The 15101-nt window shown below is 38.4% G+C and overlaps 1 protein-coding gene across 1 annotated transcript; it reads left to right on the top strand.

Annotated features, from left to right (window-relative positions):
• Positions 1 to 643: 643 nt before the first annotated feature.
• On the top strand, positions 644 to 6711 carry LOC143863836 (transmembrane protein (DUF872)). Its single transcript, XM_077374618.1, has 3 exons — positions 644 to 773; positions 862 to 1178; positions 6459 to 6711. The coding sequence occupies exons 2-3, from the start codon at positions 905 to 907 to the stop codon at positions 6536 to 6538; spliced, it is 354 nt and encodes a 117-aa protein (XP_077230733.1). The 5' UTR covers positions 644 to 773; positions 862 to 904; the 3' UTR covers positions 6539 to 6711.
• Positions 6712 to 15101: the final 8390 nt, after the last annotated feature.

Here is a 15101-nt window from a genome sequence, read left to right on the forward strand (position 1 = left end):
CGTAGTCATAAACTTTGTATTCGGAAAATTCGATGAGGCAAATGATAACAGAAATCTTGCATTTCACATTTTGAAACTATGATTATGAAAGGGGAGTGATAAATCGACCCCCTATGTGCCTTTCTCTCTCCTCTTTAGACACATAGGGGGTCGATTTATCACTGCCCTTATGAAAAACATTCAAAAATTTCCTCAAATGAATATTTATGCCCCTTTTGATCACCAGGGACATTCAGCGCTAGTGTACAGGGCAATCAAACCCACTGGATTTTTCTGAAGTCAAGTACATTAGCCCTCTTTTAGTCATTGATACACTGGCGCTGTGTGTCCCTAGTGATCAAAAGGGGCGTAAATATCACTTCCCCAAATGAATGGAAAGTTGAGAATTGAAATTGGAAACTATATATTAGTCCAAAAACTGATTATTGGGTTCAAAATTGTGTTAATTTGAGTCCAATAATCAGATTTGGACTCAAAATCAATTACATGGCCTTAGTTTTGGTATCACAATCGGTTTCTCAAATCCAATAATCCAGCTTGATCAAAGGTCTAGAATAAGCCGATGGGAATGGGATGAAGAGCAGTAATCTCTATCGTACACGTGGCATACATGCCTCCTTTTCATAGGGGTTAGGGTGGATGTTGGGAAACTCCGTGACACAGATACGTCTTCCTACTACCAGCACGCAGGCTTCAAAGTGATATCGTCACTTTCTTGAAAAGTCTTGTCAGTTGAACAAACTCGATTTAGAAGAGTCTGAAATTTCAATCTGGTATGCACTTTTTCTAGGGTTTCTATAATTTTTCTAGGATTTCTACTAGGGTTTTCTGTTGATTTGTTCTGTTTTCATCTCTGTGCAGATAAAAATTTCAAAACCCTAAAGTTTTTTTTGTGTGGATTAATATGGCATCAAAGCGCCAAGTACGTTATACACCTCTTGCTACAGATGAGAGAGATGATGATGGTGGGAGAGGAAGAGAAGAAGACCTTAGATTTGTTTATTCTCCCAAATCCTTTGATAAGATTCCATGGAAATCCATTGCTCTTGCCCTCTTTCTTCTCTCTCTAGGATCATTGCTTCTTTTTCTCTCTATCTTCATTTTCACTGGCCATATGGGTGGTGATCGATCACAGGCATATGGGCTTTTAGTCCTTGGTATCCTTGCCTTTCTTCCTGGTATGTCACCATAAAATTTTAATTTGTTGGGATTCTTTAATTTGATTTTTACTAGTAGTTCATTTTATTAGAGTAACAAGTGTTATGGATTGAATTATAATTTCTCAATATGGGTGCGTTTCGCTTTGTTTTTTTATTCAAGATTTGCATGAACATGGGCCTGGGATGTTTTTTTTTTTCTATGGGTTTCTTTGAGCAATTTTAGATTGTAACTTGGGTTCTTATATGATTAAACTTGGTGTCTTGTACTTAAGAAAACTAGAAACTGTCATTTTGGGTGTTTCTGAAAGTCATGGTCTTTGAGGAAGTTGATGAAGGGAGAAACTATGGATTGTTACCCTATTCTACCTAATATGTTGGGAAAGTTGCCTTGTTTCCCTTGCCACTTTCCTTGTGGTGGGAAACTAAAATATCAACATCATCTCTTTGTTTTAGGTTTTTTTAGAAAACCTAGATATAAACTCTCGGCAAAGAAAAAGAGGGGCGGTTGTAAAATGTGTGTGTGTGTGTGTGTGTGTGTGAGAGAGAGAGAGAGAGAGAGAGAGAGAGAGAGAGAGAGAGAGAGAGAGAGAGAGAGAGAGAGAGAGAGAGAGATTTTCTTCTTGGGTTCTTCTCATGGGTTTTCTTCTCGGGATTTCTCTCTCGGGTCTCTCAGTGTACGATCTTGGTTGAGAAGCAAAGAAAGGGTTGCAGGTTTGTGGGTTTTGGGTAAATCCATTGTAATCCTTGTTGTTTTTCCTCACAGCGAAAGATTGTGTTCGCCCGTGGACATAGGCATCTTGGCCGAACCACATAAATCTATGCGTTCATCTTGTAGTTTGTGTTTATTTTACTTTTCTGCTAATTTGTGCATGCTTAAATCATATTTGCCCACCAAATTTTCTCAACAAGTAGTATCAGAGTTGTGGTTGGAGCGATCATTAAGGCTGGGTGGAGTAATCGTGGGTGTTGTGATTGGATCATCGTTACAGTGGTCGTCGAAGAGTAGAAAGATTATCTGAGAGATTCACGTTCAAGGTGGAGCCCTACAACGAGAAGTGTGGAGTAACTGAAATGGCGGTAACGTCAAGTCCTATCCAGTTCAACATCGACAGATTCGATGAAAAGGGCAATTTCACCCTATGGCAGATGAGGGTGAAGGACATCCTTGTTCAACATGGCCTAACTATGGTGTTGAAAGGAAATGATGGGAAGCGGAAGAAGATGACAGACGTCAAGTGGAAAAACATTGAGTCGAAGACGGTCAGCACAATTCGTCTATGTCTAGTAAATAACTTTATGTTTAGCAGTATGGAAGAAGAATAAGCACCTAAATTATGGGCAAAGTTGGAAAAGATTTACATGTCAAAAGCTTGGCCAACCGATTGTATCTGAAGTGACAATTGTACAGGTTGAAGATGTGGGAAGGAGGTAATCTTCTGGAGCACATTACTATGTGCAATGGGTTCGTGGACAGAGATATGCTCAACAAGGCTATAGCCCTCACTATCTCATGGGCAAAGTCTATTACATCTTTTAAATTTGTCTCTGCCTTTGACTTGTGGTATGGATGGAGAGAGGTATGCTTTAGCTTGGAGCTGAGACCAACAATTGTGCAAGAGTGGGACCCACCTCCCCCTGGATTTTTAAAGCTAAACTTTGATGATTCTAGTATTGGTAACCCGGGGCCGGCAGGCATAGGGGGTGTCCTTAGAGCTGAGGGAGCACCGTGAAGTGGGCCTTTGTAGGCCCAATTGGAGTGGTAGATTCAAATGAGGCAGAGGGACGTGCAGTACATCAAGGAATTAAGCTTTTAGGGGGTGAAGACTTGGATAGTCATGGTAGAAGGTGATTCCCTAAATGTTATCCTTTGGTTGAGTGGATCTCATGCTTTTTATTTTGAGGAGATAAAGGACTTTTTGGGCAACTCCTCCATATCCTTCCGACACATAAGGATATCGGTGAATGGGGTGGCGGATAGGCTTGCCAAGGGGTGCATTTGGAAGATCTTGAGTAGTTTGACTTCCTTCCACCCTGATATCAGATTTTAGTTTCGTTCTTTACTTTTTCTATGTATTTTTTCATCTTCTGTTCTCGTGTCCCTCTCATTTTTGTACTCGACCATCTCGGTCTCTTTTTCCTATGAATTTTCAGCCATTAAAAACAAGGGTTTGTGGATAAGCTCCACAAGGAAAAGTTGAAGGAAGAATACAAGGCCCTTTTGCTTCTTACTTCACTTTCTGATTCATATAACACCTAGTGATAGCTTTATTGTATGTTAAGGATATAGTGAAGTTAGAGGAAGTCACGACGTGACTCTTATCGAATGAGATGCAGAAGAAACATGTTCTTGATGGGAGTCAAGAGCATGAGTTGGTTGTTCATGGTGGGAATCAAATAGGATGGTCATCTGATAGGGGATCAGGAAAAGATAGGTCAAGATCTAGGGTCAACGGAAAGGGCGTGCAATGTTATCGTTGCAAGGAATATGGCCATATCAAGCGGGATTGTCCTAAGGGAGCTTACACGTCAGACAATGGTCCTACAAATACGTTGGTGGCAATAACTGATGAGCAACTCGAAGTGGTTGGAGATGTTTTCACAGTCTCCGCAAGTAATCACACTTCTCCTCATAATGAGTGGATTCTAGATTCAGGGTGCTCCGTTCATCTATACTTTGGGAATGTTGCCTTGTTTCCCATGCCACTTTCCTTGTGGTGGGGAACCAAAATTGCAACATCCTTTCTCTGTTTTAGGTTTTTCAGAAAACCTAGGTATAAAATCTTGTCAGAGAGAGGGGAGGCTGCAAAACGTGGGGTAGAAGGGAGAGAAAAAGAGAGAGAGGAGAGAGAAAGAGAGTTTCTTCGTGGGTTCTTCTTGTGGGTTTTCTTCTCAGGGTTTTCTCTTGGGTTATTCTCGGTGTACGGTCTTGGTTGAGAAGCATGAAAAGTGTTGTGAGTTTGTGGGTGTTGGGTTAATCCATTGTAATCCTTGCAGTTTTGTTTTTCCCATAGTGGAAGATCGTGTTCGCCCGTGGACGTATGCATCTTGGCCGAACCACATAATCTCGGTATTCATCTTGTGGTTTGTATTTATTTACTTTTTCTTTAATTTGTGTACGACCGGATTGTATTTTGCTTGCTGATTTTCTCGACATATATAAGGATTTATGATTATAGTTATGGACTACACTAGATGAATGTAGTGCTAGATTCCTTGCACAATTGGCCCCTCGTGGAATTCTTCTACAAAGGCCATAATATCAATCTTTCATTTCTTCCTATGATCTCTGAAAATATGCCATAGAAAAGCCATCTGGACCCAATGCCTCGTCTTTTTCACAGAGAAAATCGCATCTCATACTCCTTCAGCAGTGTTTGGACTCTGCTGTTTATCTTGGCTGCTTCATTGCTGGAAATGGCTAAATTCATTCGAATGGCTATTGGGGAGATCTCATAGTTCTATTGTGCTTACGACATATATTTTCTTGTCCCTTCAATTTTGCGATTCAAGTGGATGGCGAAATTTGGAATTCCAACTGTCATTTCTTTACCTTTCAGTGAACAAATGTCCCGGCATTTGTGAATATATTGGACTTTTATTGAATGCTGGTGCTGTTGGACCTGGCCCAACTCATAACTGTGCTGGTTTTGACAGTAACTGCCTTTATGGGTGTCAACTGTTTGTTGTATGCACAGTTTTAAAACTTACCCGTGTCCGTGTCGACTGCCCCAAGTCGACTCCCTTTTACCTTGGCCGCGTTCCGTGTTCTGCAGCATCCGCGTTCTGCATTTTGCCCTACAGAGTCAATGAAACTCCTTTGACTCTCCCAAATTATGACTGTGTCAACCGAGTACTCAGCCTTGTCAACCGAGTATTCAGCCGCGTCAACCGCGTTCTTGCCCGCGTCCGCCCCGAGTCGACAAGGATTTTTCTTTGGCCGCATTCCGCGCCGCATCCGTGTTTTTAAACACTTGTTGAATGTGCCTGGTTTCACCTTTAGAACAAAGGCATAGTAGGCAAGGGGCGGCTTTAAAAAATTGTGCTGCTCTAATATAAAACACTTACCATATGATGAAGTTCTGCTGTTCATCGGTAATATTTTTTTCTGGTCAAGCACCATGCCACTAATTTTAACAATTTGATGTCATTTCTTTACCAGAACACTTGCCTAATTCTTTTAGTGCATATTTTTTGGTTCGGTCAAATCATTTGCCTTTGTTAGTCCCAGTCATGGCTTGAAGTTATCAAATACTGCCACATCTGCTCCATTTGGGTTTCTTGTCTTTGTGAATTATTATCACATTTATCAGTTGAAAAGTGTAGATTTTATTAGAATGCACATGGTTACAAAAAAGCTGCCCTTGGGTGGAACTCAGCAGAGTGATACCTCTATAAGTAAATGCCGAGTTCCTTGTGTTACATTGTTCACAGTGATCTACTAATTATACCATACATGCTTTCATGGTTCACATTTTTTGGGTTATCTCAATGTAGTGGTTAGCTTGGCTGGTGGTGTCATTCCCTGTTTCTGTTGCCCTACCTTGGTGTCAATGTGCCCATGTGTCAATTGCAGGGCTTGTTCTTCGTAGAGGTTCCCTCTTGAAATTGGCATTTGTGATCAATCATTTCTTGTAAAGAATCATGTACTTTTGCAATATCTTTTGCAGAACTAAAGAATATAAGGGTGAAACATGATATTTGTCATATTAAATCTTGCTTTAGTATCCAAGAAATGTGGATTCATTTACAATGTATGTTTCTTAGGTAGAATAACGTAATTTGGCTCCATTTGAGATAATTCTCTCTTCAAGCACATTGGCGCTTTTGCAACTCCGTGCAACTTGGACTTTGATCTCATCATGAAAAGCAGAGAAAATGGAAAAAAAAAGGAAACAGACGAAACAATAATGAATGCTAGCTGTCTGGTATTTTTTTTAAAGCTGTTTAAATTGTGCATTGCCATCTTTTCATAGTAGCTAGCTTTGCTATGCTCCTATGATAGTAGCTATCATAGTAGCTTTCTTACCGTAGTTCGCTTTTTGATGTACTGACCCTCTCGGTCTTCTTTTAATAATATTGCCTACCATTTCAAAAAAAGAAAAGAAAAGAGAAGAAGCTAGCTTTCCTTTGCTGATTATATATTTTTACTGTAGTTCTTAATGCCTAAATCATGATTTTTTATTGAAGGTCCTGTATTTTTTCATATAAGAGTGATGTCCCCTGCTTTTTAATATATCTTTTCACCATTAAAAAAAATTGGTATCAAGACTGATGTGTACCAATGGTATTGGGTTGCAGGCTTCTACGAAACTCGAATTGCATATTATTCGTGGAGGGGTGCCAAAGGGTATCGATTTGCTTCGATCCCGAGTTATTAGATCGTAATCCACTCTACCAGTATGTAATCTCCACTGTTAACTTTTTTTAATATATGTGTATTTACTCATCATAAATTACTCTCTCCTTTCTTCCTCTCATTGTGCTGTAACCTGACATGCATTTTGTTGCATCTGGTGTTTTTGTCTGAGCCTGAGCCTGTGTGTTCTTTGTATTTGATTTCCTTTCTTTTTATGCTACTCAGATGTGTGAAGTAGCAAGCTTGTGTTACCTCCCTAAATTCGAAACCAATATGTAGAAAGAAGATGCTTCACACAAAAAGTAAACTATCTTGCTGAATCTAGATACTGCTAGAGAAATCTTGGGCCTTTTCTCAATGCTTTTAGTTCTTTGATTGATAAGGGTCGATACCCCCCCGGCTTTGGATTTAGGGTTCTGAAATGTGTGATTGAGCCTGTTTGCACTGGTGTTTTGATTTGGGTTTAACTTGAAATGAACTCTGTTCATACATTCCCACTGGGGTTCCATTGGAGAGACAATTTGAGAGGATGGCATTTTGGGGAAAAATGGCTTGTATTGGAGTAGAGGATCAGAATAAAAAAAAAACAGAATCCATGCATTGATTCTTGTTATAATTGGTTTCACAAAACCTTACTTTACATCATAACAGAAAGAGAGCCATTCAAAAAAGAAAAAAGGAAAAAAAAGAGATATGAAGCTTTAGAGGATTAGTTGCACCTGGACAGAAAGACTGTACGAGGCTTTACTGTTTCCATTTTGAAAACTTGATAAACAACTACATGATTTGAAGGTTGAACAATTAATTAGGAAAATTTGTCATTCAGGTTTGGCTTGGATTGCAGGACTTGTTTGGAAAAGAAAAGCTTTTTAAGAATTTCTTGTTTTTCCATCGCTTGATCTCAAATGAAAAACTGTAACTTAAACAATCGCAGTTGAAGTTTTACTTTTAGGCCCTGTTTGTTTTGGATTTTGAGAACCGATTGTGAGTCCAAAACTGATTATTGGACTCAAAATTAGTCAGGATTGGCCTCATCTGTTCTCAAAGTCCAAAACAAACAGGGCCTTAGAGGGGCCTTCAACTTATAATGACATCCTTATCAATAATCCATAATCATATCATTTCCTTCTAAATTATGGAAGCTAAAAAATTTCCTAGGAAAATTTTTTCTGCAAAGGCCATGTCTGGCAGCTATGGATATTTTTTCATGATAAATCGGTGAGTCCAAGCTGTGAGAGAGGTGGGTAGGGAAGTGGGAGAAGGGACTGTGATCCAGCTTGAGAAGTGGCTAAGAATCAGGAGGAAGTTGATCCTATTTTGAGTAGAGCTTTTTGTTTTCTGAGTTTTAGCCACTTATCAGTTTTTGGTTTCCTCTGTAGGGACATATGGCTACTAATTTTAGGTGTGTAGCCCCAAAAGTGAACCAAAATGTCTTGTTAACATAACCAATGCCCTTCTAATATTTCATACAGTTCCACATTTGTATGCCAACCAAAATTTTAAGAGAACTGCTGGCAAAAAAGTTAAAAAAGTGCCTTTGTAAATGTCCAAGTGCACAAGATGACCAAAAAATACCAACTTATCATTCATTGCCTGATATTGCTTCAAATAAAATAACCAAAACTTCCCTTGAACAAGAAGAAAATTTTGAAATAATATCTTACAACCTTGGTACTAAATTCCCTCCACCTACATGATAAGGTATCGGAGGAGATGGCAATCCCTACTCCATGTTTGGATTGCAAGAATTTCTTGGAAAAGTTTGGAAAGGAAAAAAGTTTCTAAAACTTCCTACTGTTTTTTTTACACTTGAAAAGATAACTTAACTTGAACGAGCCTTATTCGAATTTTATTTAGAGGGACCTTCAATTCATGCTCTAAATCAACCATAATCATATAATTTCCCTTTAAATTCCATAATCATATATTTTGCTGAGAATTTTACGAAAATAACCATGACTCAGTGCACATGGGGCATATGTGCTTGGTGATTGCCATGACTCAGTGCATTCAACTTCAATTCCGAATGGAGATCCCATTCAAAAGATTGAGGCATGCAAAATTCAACGGCTTAAAGATTTGTGAAGGGCCTTTTCATCATACTTGATCAATTATATAGAATTGCCCATTGAAGGTGGGACCAAGGCCAATATGCCAATATATATATATATATATATATATATATATATATATATATATATATATATATAAGGGAAACATTTTCTGCGCGATACCTCAGATAAGTTATCTGACCAAGAGCTCAAAAAATCATGTGGGCCCACATTGTTTGGATGATCCAAAGCATTCATTTGATAGGCCCTTACATAGATTGGGTGTGCCAAAAAAATCAACTCCATAGGATCATCCTAACCCTTCATATTTTGGACGTTAAAAATGAACAGATTTGTGGAGGTTTATACCCATCCACTTTAACCTCCACAAATCAAAGGGTTAGGATAATTCTGTGGAGCAGATTTTTTGTGCACACTCTATCTATCTTTGGACTATCCAAATGAATGCTTTGGATCATCAAAACAATGTGGGCCCATATGTTTTTTTGAGCTCTTGCTCAGAGAACTTATCTGAGGTATCGTGCAGCCCATATATATATATATGAGGAAAATGATTGTGAGCTTGAGCGTTGGAACCTTATGGTGAGCTTGAGCTCTCAAACCAATGAGGCGCACATTGTTAGGATGATCCAAAGCATTCACTAGAAAGGGTCTTACATAGATAGGGTGTGTACAAAAAATCAGCTCCATAGGATCATCCTAACCCATCCATTTGTGGAGGTCAAAATGGACAGACCACAAATCTGCCCATTTTTGCCCTCCACTTTTGGAGGGGTTAGGATGATTCAATGGAGCTGATTTTTGGTACACACCCTATCTATGATAGGGCCTTGCAAATGAATGGTTTGGATCCTCACAGAAATTGTGGGGCCCATGTGATTGGTGCACTCAAGCGCACCATTTCCTATTAGAGCTTGAGCGCACGAACATATTCCTCTATATATATATATATATATATATATATATATATATATATATATATATATAGGAAAAGGATTGTGAGCTTGAGCGTTGGAACATATTCGTGAGCTTGAGCTCAAAAACCATTGAGGCCCACATTGTTAGGATGATCCAAAGCATTCACTAGAAAGGGCCTTACATAGATAGGGTGTGTACAAAAAATCAGCTCCATAGGATCATCCTAACCCATCCATTTGTGGAGGTCAAAATGGACAGACCACAAATCTGCCCATTTTTGCCCTCCACTTTTGGAGGGGTTAGGATGATTCAATGGAGCTGATTTTTGGTACACACCCTATCTATGATAGGCCCTTGCAAATGAATGGTTTGGATCCTCACAGAAATTGTGGGACCCATGTGATTGGTGCACTCAAGCGCACCATTCCTTATTAGAGCTTGAGCGCACAAACATATTCCTCAAACACACACACACACACACACACACACACACACACACACACACACACATATATATATATATATATATATATATATATATATATATATATATATATATATATATATATATATCATTTTGGTCAATAATATTTATGGACCGATCACCGTACACATAGCAGTGGGTCCATGCGGTACGAAGATATGATCATTTAAAAAGTTTTTCTTTTAAAAAATCCTCTTCTAAATTTAAATGACCAAAATGTCTATTTAAATTTAAGGGATAATTACATTTACACCCCCTCTAGTTTCTGACACATCCACTTCAACCCCTCTAGTTTAAAAAGTGACAAAGACATCCCCTCTAGTTTCATTTTGTTTAAGGTTTGCCCCCTCAGCTAAAGGTTCGTCCATAGATTGAAGGGTTAGGATGATCCGATGGAGCTAATTTTTTGGGCACACCCTATCTATGTCAGGACCCATCAAATGAACGCTTTGGATCATCCAAATAATGTGGGCCCATACCCGAATCCAAAGCGTTTGGTAGTGTTTGGATTCGGGTATGGGCCCACATTATTTGGATGATTCAAAGCGTTCATTTGATGGGTCCTGACATAGATAGGGTGTGCCCAAAATATCAGCTCCATCGGATCATCCTAACCCTTCAATCTATGGACGAACCTTCAGCTGAGGGGGCAAACCTTAAAACAAAACGAAACTAGAGGGGATGTCTTTGTCAATTTTTAAACTATAGGGTTGAAGTGGATGTGTCAGAAACTAGAGGGGGTGTATATGTAATTATCCCTAAATTTAAATGACCTAAAGTCTTTTAGTACCAAGAGACTTTAGGGTACCTGATTTGTTACAAAACTCGAGCTAAGACTAGACCTCGATTAAGGTAAAAGGAGTTGACTCAGTCAAAGTCAATGATTGACACAGTCAATTATCATTAACTTGGGCAACTCAAAGGGGTTTCTGATTGACTTCATGGGGCAAAACTTGGACTGGGTCCATAACTTGGCCATCATAAAATTGAGTCGACTCTGGTGAGTCGCTGATTGACTCTGAGATTCTTATACAATATATATTCACTAGTAACATATATTCATCCTTTTGGATGAGATAAAAAGATTTTTGTATGCATGGTGCTGAAATACAGGTGTGACAATTCGAGAGAGGGGGGGGGGTGAATTGGTTAATTAGAAATTTTAGACTTAATTAAGGGAAGATTAAAAATTAATCCATTTAATTAAGCACTAATTAGTCTAACCCTTGTTCAAATAGGTATATCAATAAAAGCTAAGGTTTAGACATTCTAATCATGCACATTTGCTAACCCTTGTTCAAATAGACATTATAATGCAATTAGGGTTTAAACATTTCAATCAAGTACATCTACTAACCCTTGTTCAATTAAAAGCATAAATACAAGTTAGAGTTAGAGTTTACCAATCACCACACGTGCAAGAGAAGGAGAAGAGGAAGCAACCACAAGAGACACAAGATTTTTATAGTAGTTCGGTCTATCACAAGACCTACTCCACTCTTTCAAGTTCCTCCTTGGATGCTGCATTAAAGTTGGGATTCTTCAATGGCGAATCACCAAGCCGTACACCACGACTCCTCCAACTCCAAAAGGGCACACACCCTTTTTGCACACAGCCTTGCAATCGGGCCGAATCGGATTCACCTTTCTTTACGGACCGAATCGTAGACCTCACGTCTTCACATTTCTTAACGGGCCGAAGAGGAGACCCTCGTCTTCACAATTCTTAACGGCCGAAGAGAAGACCCTCACATGAAAAACAAAGAAAAATAAAAACTCTCACGCCTCTTAATAGGCGGATTACAACTTTGAATGCTCATAATCACTCCAAGAAAATACAACTGTAAAGCCATATGGAGTTCTTCTTAATAAGATGTAGAAATGAAAGATTAAAGAGGTTTTTGCTTTTGAAATAAAATGTTGAAGCTTAAAGAGAAATGGAATTTGATCTTTCTCAAATGTTCAAAAGCTTGTTTAGATAGGTTTTAATGATGTATATATAGTGTCTTTGAAAATATGACCGTTTGGGATAAAACTGTAAATAACTGGCTTGAAAAAGTCAAGCAGAAAACGCCTAGTTTGCCCGACCGTCGTGGTCGACCGAGCCACCGTGGTCACCCGCCCCTATCGAGCGCCCTTTTATATTTTCAAATTTCTTACCATCGTGGTCGATCGGCCCCATGGCGGTCGTCCGGCGAGGCTAACCTGTTAGCTTAAAAATTCAGCTCAAAAACCTATCCGCGGTCGACCGACCCATTGCGGTCGTCCGACAAGCCCAACCAGGATGTTTTTTGGATTTCCAAAAAATCAATCCGCAGTTGACCGGATTGGCCTGGTCGACCGACCTGATAAATTTCAAGATGTCCTGGACTTCCAGGTTCTATCTCGCGGTCGGCCGGCAAAGCCCGGTCGACCGGCCCTGTGTGAAATTCTATTTTTAACTTTAAAAATCAGGGGCTTTTGGGCCATGGTCTTGGGCTTAAGTCCTAGGTTTTCAAACACATTTTTTGGTGTGTGTATGGTTTGCAAAGATGTAAAAAGTTAAGTATGAAAGCCATTTGAAAACATTTTGAAAGTGCATTTAAACATAAAATCAAGAGGACTCCAAATACATTCTAAAAATGAATACCATGAGTCTTCTTGAAAGGTGTCGGCTCCTTTGCACTTTCTAGGACTTCTTCAGCTTGAGCGAACATCTTCCACTTGATATGACTCATGTGACTTCTCCTCCAATCTTTAATGCATGTTGAGGTACATGAGGTGTCACCAATGGCTAGTTCAACTCCAAGCTCCTTCTTGACACTTGTTGGGAACTTGTGGAATCTTCATGATGAGCTTCTTGATTTGAACATCTTCAAATGAGGATGTCTTGTTAACATAACCAATGCCCTTGTAATTATTCATACAGTTCCACATTTGTATGCCAACCAAAATTTTCAAAGAACTGCTGGCAAAAAAATTTAAAAAGGGCCTTTTCAAATGTCACAAGTGCACAAGATGACAAAAAAATACCAACTTATCATTCATTGCCTGATATTTCTTCAAATAAAATAACCAAACTTCCCTTAAACAAAAAGAAATTTTTGAAATAATATCTTGCATTTTTTTTTTTGTAATTAGATACAACCTTACTACTAAATTCCCTCCACCTACATGATTAGGTATCGGAGGAGATGGCAATCCTTACTCCATGTTTGGATTGCAAGAATTGTTTGGAAAAGTTTGGAAAGGAAAAAAATTTCTAAAATTTCCTACCGTATTTTTTACACGTGAAAAGATAACTTAACTTGAACGAGCCTTATTCGAATTTTATTTAGAGGGACCTTCAATTCATGATGATATATCTCTAAATCGTATAATTTCCCTTTAAATTCCACAAACAAAACATTTTACTGAGAATTTTATGAAAATAACCATGACTCAGTGCTCATGGGGCATATGTGCTTGGTGATTGCCATGACTCAGTGCATTCAACTTCAATTCCAAATGGAGATCCCATTCAAAATGTCTACTTAAGTTTCCCTTCTTTGAAGTGACATTTTTGTTGATTCATGTAGGGTATCTACCATAGGTACTAATAGACTTTAGGGTACCTGATTTGTTATAAAACTCGAGCTAAGACTAGAACTCGATTAAGGTAAAAGGAGTTGACTCAGTCAAAGTCAATGATTGACACAGTCAATTATCATTAACTTGGGCAACTCAAAGGGTTTTCTGATTGACTTCATGGGGCAAAACTTGGACTGGGTCCATAACTTGGCCATCATAAAATTGATTTGACTCTGGTGAGTCGCTGATTGACTCAGAGATTCTTATACAATATTCACTAGTAACATATATTCATCCTTTTGGATGAGGTAAAAAGATTTTTGTATGCATGGTGCTTGTTGGCCATCATAAAATCGAGTCGATTCTGGTGAGTCGCTGATTGACTCGGAGATTCTTATACAATATTCACTAGTAACATGTATTCATCCTTTTGGATGAGATAAAAAGATTTTTGTATGCATGGTGCTTGTTGTCTTTCTCTTATTCCTAGAACTACAAACGATTTGGTGGATCCACCTTGCCAAATGGGAAGCTTCTAGAGCTTACTTTGTATATGGGGGAGTCTCTACCTTCTGACCTGCATTAATTGGCAACTTTAAAAGAAAACATATATTCATTGTTTTGTAATGATCCAAATGGTTGTAGATTGCTTAGTTGTTCTTGTAACAAAAGTCTTTCTTATTCATAAGGTATACTATGGTTTTCATGATCTTCTTCTGGGCATGCTCTAAGTGACCTTTGGTAAGTTTTCATAAAAGCAGTACTTGGTAAGTTGTATGATTCTCCAGCCTAAGGCAACCTGGTCAAGTATATAAGAGAGTTGTTTTATTGTTGTAATTAAGGAAAATAAGCTTGTTTCTACTCTAGAAATGGGTTACATTAAGAGTTTCGTTTGGGTTTTCCAGATTGAACAAGAAGAGCTACATGAGCTAGACTAATGATCTTACTATGCGTAGATAAGTGTTCTGTGTGGAAGATCTTGAAGCATTCATATATGCTCAAGGCATGGAGAGGTTTCACATGATCTTTCATTATATGACCTTATTTTCTTCTTTCCAAAAAAAAATAAAAGGAGAAAAGAAAAACAAAGAAATAGAATTGTCAATCCTTCAAAGCATGCTTGATCTTAATACTCAGAAATGAAGAGGCACAAAGAAGGATAAACTCTATAAAGAGCAGATCACAAAGAAAAGAAATGGATACCCATAATAACTAACTACATAAATTGCTACAAATCATCCCAAAATCATAAATATGGCTTTGATCGTTTTCAGCACATCCCACCCTTTTTGTGTCTGTTGATTAAAATATGGAGAAGCCATCATGAAAGACAAACATTCAAACAAAAGTAGGCTGTAGTGCAAAAGGTTAACTTTCTTCCCATATGATTGATCCTCATTGATAAACATCAGATACCCAAATCTCTAATCTATCATACAATTAAAATTCATCTCATTCGTTAATAAGCAACTTAGGATGAGGAGTTATGCATGGAAATCTTTAAGAGCTTACATGGAATTAGAGTATTTGATATATATTGTGAATCAAAAACCTTATTCCAA

This window comes from Tasmannia lanceolata, unplaced genomic scaffold (genome assembly GCF_043159265.1).
Source record: "Tasmannia lanceolata isolate RefF3 unplaced genomic scaffold, GAP_Taslan_0.1 ptg000003l, whole genome shotgun sequence".
NCBI lineage: Eukaryota > Viridiplantae > Streptophyta > Magnoliopsida > Canellales > Winteraceae > Tasmannia > Tasmannia lanceolata.